The sequence below is a fragment of the Aedes albopictus genome, chromosome 2, assembly GCF_035046485.1.
Source record: "Aedes albopictus strain Foshan chromosome 2, AalbF5, whole genome shotgun sequence".
NCBI lineage: Eukaryota > Metazoa > Arthropoda > Insecta > Diptera > Culicidae > Aedes > Aedes albopictus.
In genome coordinates, this window is record NC_085137.1 from 245,737,645 (window position 1) to 245,742,152 (window position 4,508).

At 40.3% G+C, this 4,508-nt stretch overlaps 2 protein-coding genes across 2 annotated transcripts; one reads left to right on the top strand and one right to left on the bottom strand.

The window, feature by feature from the left end:
• The first annotated feature begins 1,617 nt into the window (after positions 1 to 1,617).
• LOC109622894 (dynactin subunit 5) lies at positions 1,618 to 2,627 on the top strand. Its single transcript, XM_020077349.3, has 2 exons — positions 1,618 to 2,074; positions 2,294 to 2,627. The coding sequence occupies exons 1-2, from the start codon at positions 1,727 to 1,729 to the stop codon at positions 2,507 to 2,509; spliced, it is 564 nt and encodes a 187-aa protein (XP_019932908.1). The 5' UTR covers positions 1,618 to 1,726; the 3' UTR covers positions 2,510 to 2,627.
• A 5-nt stretch (positions 2,628 to 2,632) lies between these two features.
• LOC109622895 (translation machinery-associated protein 7 homolog) lies at positions 2,633 to 3,212 on the bottom strand. Its single transcript, XM_020077350.3, has 2 exons — positions 3,054 to 3,212; positions 2,633 to 2,993 (listed from the first exon to the last, which is right to left on the bottom strand). Exon 2 carries the CDS (start codon positions 2,983 to 2,985, stop codon positions 2,791 to 2,793), a length of 195 nt encoding a protein of 64 aa, XP_019932909.1. The 5' UTR covers positions 2,986 to 2,993; positions 3,054 to 3,212; the 3' UTR covers positions 2,633 to 2,790.
• Positions 3,213 to 4,508: the final 1,296 nt, after the last annotated feature.

Here is a 4,508-nt window from a genome sequence, read left to right on the forward strand (position 1 = left end):
TTGTCGAAAAACACCCCTAAAACTGCAAGAAAATCGGGATATCGGGCAATATTGTTTTGTTTTTGCGATAGTATCAGGCAATACTCAAGCAAAACGGGAGCAATCCGGAGAAATTTTGAGCAACTCTGTGAAGGAAAATGTACTCTCCAGCACAGTGTCTTGCCCCAAGGCCTGGATAAAACCTTTTGGGCAAGACAGTGTGCAAACGAGAGCAACTCTGAGAGATACTGAGTTACTCTCTAAAACTGCAATTTTTAATTAGCACACGCAACACTTTGCAGTTCGACATTGATGCCAGATCACACTTTGGCATAAATGGGAGAAATTCTGAGGAACTGTGAGGAATTTTGAACAACTCCTCGAATACAGATTTGCTCTCGTTAGATCTGTCTTGCCCCTAGGATAAAACAAAGAGGAGAAACGTCCAAATTGGAACAGTCGATTTGTTGTCATCCCCATAGTTCCAATCGCCACTTTGGTATATGTTCTCGAGACCTAGAGGCAAGACAGGATCTAACGAGAGCAAATCTGTGTTCGAGGTGTTGTTCAGAATTCCTCACAGTTCCTCAGAATTTGTCCCATTTATGTCAAAGTGTGATCTGGCATCAATGTCGAACTGCAAAGTGTTGCGTTTGCTGAATGAAAATTGCAGTTTTAGAGAGCAACTCCGAATCTCTCAGAGTTGCTCTCGTTTGCAGTGTCTTGCCCTTCGGTTTTATCCAGTATTGCTTTTTTGCACCGTATTTGACCCCCTGCAGATTTTTTTTTGTCACACCACAATAACGCATTTTAGCTGTTTTTTTGAATGTTTATCAGTTTTGAAGTCCAACCGCTGGGCCCATTTATTAACATTTTCGCTAGCATAACATGTGATACAGGCCCATCCAACAAACGGGGTTCATTTAGCTGCAAAAATGCGTCAATCCGTCCACTATAATCAATACCAGTTGATCGCGTAGAGATTTTTTGATCTGCTAGTGACTTGATGCAGCTCGGGGGATTGATACATGTCACATTAGAAACCGAAACATCTCTGCCAGCTAAAATCTGATTGGCGCTCACCAAATGAAATGCTACTTTTCGCGAAAACAAAAACATCAAATGTAAACAATAACAGTGAGCGGCCCACCGGTAGAACGTCTCGTAAAATAGCTTATATCCCGATATCTTGCTGTTCTTGCAGTTTTACGGGTGTTTTTCAACAAATTTCGTCGATCATTGATGAAAAGAAATAAATACTCAGAATTTCAGGCCAAACATTTCAATAGGTCCTATCTGCATTTGAGAGGCTCTCTTTGTTCACTTTCTCTTTCAATTATTGCAATGTAATGGTACACTTTTCAACTATTTTTGCAGTACAAATCGAAATACGATTGTTTTGACCATCATTCAATGCACGGAGACAATCATAATACAAATAAACAGCTGAGATATTAACGAAAGAGAGGGAAACCAAAGAGAGCCTCTCTTCTGCAGATTGGACCTTTAGACATGTTTGGCCTGATTTCTCAGAGGTATTCTCGTTTGCACAGTGTCTTGCCCTTGTATGATGCTGATAACGACCTTCTTATCTTTGATCGATAATTTCTGTAAAGAAAAATCTGCACATCCCTATGTATCATAACATTTTGCAGACGTAAACAAATGGAATCATCATCGAAATCAGTCAGATCAGCAGTGAACAAAATTTTATTGTGAATCATATTTTCACCTAAATCGAATCAGGATGGATGTGCTGGATACTTATTACAATAAGGAAGAATACGTCGAAACCGCTTCCGGCAATAAAGTTAGCAGGCAAACTATCCTGTGCGGTTCCCAGAACATTGTGCTTCACGGAAAGGTGATAGTGCAAAGTGGGGCCATCATTCGGGGCGATCTGGCTGCCGTGCGAACCGGGCGATACTGTGTCATCTCCAAAGGCTCCGTCGTTCGACCACCTTACAAACAGTTCAGCAAAGGAGTGGCTTTCTTTCCGTTGCAAATTGGCGATCATGTGTTCATCGGAGAGGGAGCGATTGTGTCCGCTGCGTCGATCGGTTCCTACGTTTACATCGGGAAAAATGCCGTGGTGGTAAGTTCTGTCTCCTAAATAGTTTTGCGACAATTCGCGAGAAGCCCAACCACCTTTTCCAGGGATGTGTAGTCAATGTTCTTCGATACGGATGTAAATCAGGAATAGAAATCCAATCCTGATTCCAGATCTTAGAGCATCGATACAAGATGGGGTTGCGGCTCTCGCGATTTGTTCTTTACAGTTACATCCTACCGAATTATATTATTATTCCTACAGGGACGGAGATGTGTTTTGAAAGACAACTGTATCATTGAGGATGGCGCAATTCTTCCTCCGGAAACAACGGTTGCAAGTTATATGAGGTACACAGTCGACGGTAAAATCGAAGGCGGCCAGGGAAATCCAGACTTTGTCCCGCATGCTATGCAAGACCTGATGGTGGAGTATACCAAGGCCTACTATGAGCATTTTATTCCTGCTAGTGGAGCCTAAGACGTCCCCTCCGTTTATTAGACTTCTTCCTTATTTATTTCCTTAACCCTGTAGTACAAGGGAAAAAAAATAATCATGAGTTTATCGCTTTATTCATTTACACTTAAATAAAACATTACCAAATATATGTAGACAGTGTTTTATTATGGGCTGGTATTCATAGAGTACATAAAAGACAAAAACCAATAGAACTTAGATGATCATCGCAGATGGCGAAAATTAGTCAAGAAAAGTAGAGAATCTTAGGCGATAAACTTTCTGAAAGTTCCACATGTGGCATGCTACTTTTTCCCGGACTTTTTGATACCTCCGGTTACCAGAGGACCACCTTTCGCTGCTTTCTGCTTGGCGGCTTCCATCGCCTTCTGCTGCTCTTTCTGCTTCTGCTTGAAGGCCATATCTTCGTCATCCATCTCCTTGCCGTCCTTCTTTGGCTGTTTCAGCGGCTTCTTCTTGCCTCCTTCGCGACCCGACATCTTGCTGCCTGCGATTATGTTTAAAGTTATCTATGGATGTTCTATATTCTTATATTAATCTGTCTTACCTTGGATTAATGCGAATTACAATATTATCGCTGAAAAATAAGAGAATAAGTGATGCGAGATGCTCTTCTAATGATCGGGACGAAGACGAGGTGATTGTGACCGTGACGAATGAACAGCGCCTGCCGCCATATGACTTTTGACAAATCTGTCACACTTCGGCGCCAACAGCAGCGCTCAGCCATTTAGTGAGGACACACTCGCCAGAATGACGCAGCCAGCAAAAAATAATCGTGAGAAAATAGATCCGTTCATATTGTGATTTTATTTACTTCGAAGATGAATTCCAAGGGAATTTGCTTGAGCTGGTTGGGAATCGCCGATAAATTTCAAGGGGCGTTTCAATGCGTTCTTGTGAAATTATAGACTAAGTTAAGGGTTTATTCAAATATTACGTAACACTAAATTTGCCAATTTTGGACCCCCTCCCTTGTCAAGGACGACAAACGAATCGTAAAATAACTAAGATATTATTATATAGATCATACACTCAAAACAATCCAAACGTCATTGCTACGTGAAAAATCACGTAACATCGCAAAATGGTTCATTTGCTTCATTTTACCTGACACAGATAACCCTTACCAAGGCAATCATAAACATCAAATAATGTGCCTGTTACCATAACGAAATTGCCCAATATTCCTTAAATGAAAGTCACATACCCAGTCCAGTTCATTTCCATAACTTCATTTTGCATTCACTCAATGCCGCACTGAACTAGCTTCAAAATATCAAGATGGCGGAATTGTAAACAAATCTCAGGAGTATTCTTAATTTCGTTTGTTTCTCATCATTTTCATCACATTATGTAAGTAAAAAGAATTCGTTGTGTAAAAACTTTGATTAGTACGAGCAATACCAGCTATTTTCCACGTTTCTGCAGGAATAATTTTCGGGTGCCGAAAAGCTTTCATGCCATCGAAGAAATAACCTCCCGCGGAAGGACTTATCAAGATATGGAGAAGTTATACTCAACTAAAATTTGAGCTGAGGAGCGCCTAATTTCACATTATCAATTTTCATTTAACTGAACGGGAGTGAATTTTAAGGCTCAAGCATCCGTCATCATTTTTCGAAAAATAAAAAGCAGTTTTCTCGCTGTAAACCAAAACAAGGGTCATGAAAATATATTCACTGCATTATATTCCTCATGTGGAGTACAGTGAATATATTTTCATAGCAAAAGCTTTTGTTTTGAACAAAAAAACTGCTTTCAAATGTTTGATGATGACGATGATTTCAATGACGAAAAGTTCAACGTTAAGCAAACTCATTAAAGTGTGTGAAATTCTACATATGATTTTAAATAAACGAATCTCCTTGCATAATTACGTTCAGGAATACGTTTGCATTGCTATACTTTCGTATACTTTCAATCCGGTCGATCCGGCCACGATACTGCTGCCAAGCAATATAGCACTTGCTGGCTTTGTTTAGTGTGCTCAACAGGAACA

Excerpts from the sequence above, each read along its gene's own strand:
- LOC109622894 (XM_020077349.3), top strand. The coding sequence starts at position 1,727 with ATGGATGTGCTGGATACTTATTACAATAAGGAAGAATACGTCGAAACC. Across the intron at positions 2,075-2,293 it reads TCGGGAAAAATGCCGTGGTG|GGACGGAGATGTGTTTTGAA; the intron begins GTAAGTTCTGTC and ends TTATTCCTACAG.
- LOC109622895 (XM_020077350.3), bottom strand. The coding sequence starts at position 2,985 with ATGTCGGGTCGCGAAGGAGGCAAGAAGAAGCCGCTGAAACAGCCAAAG.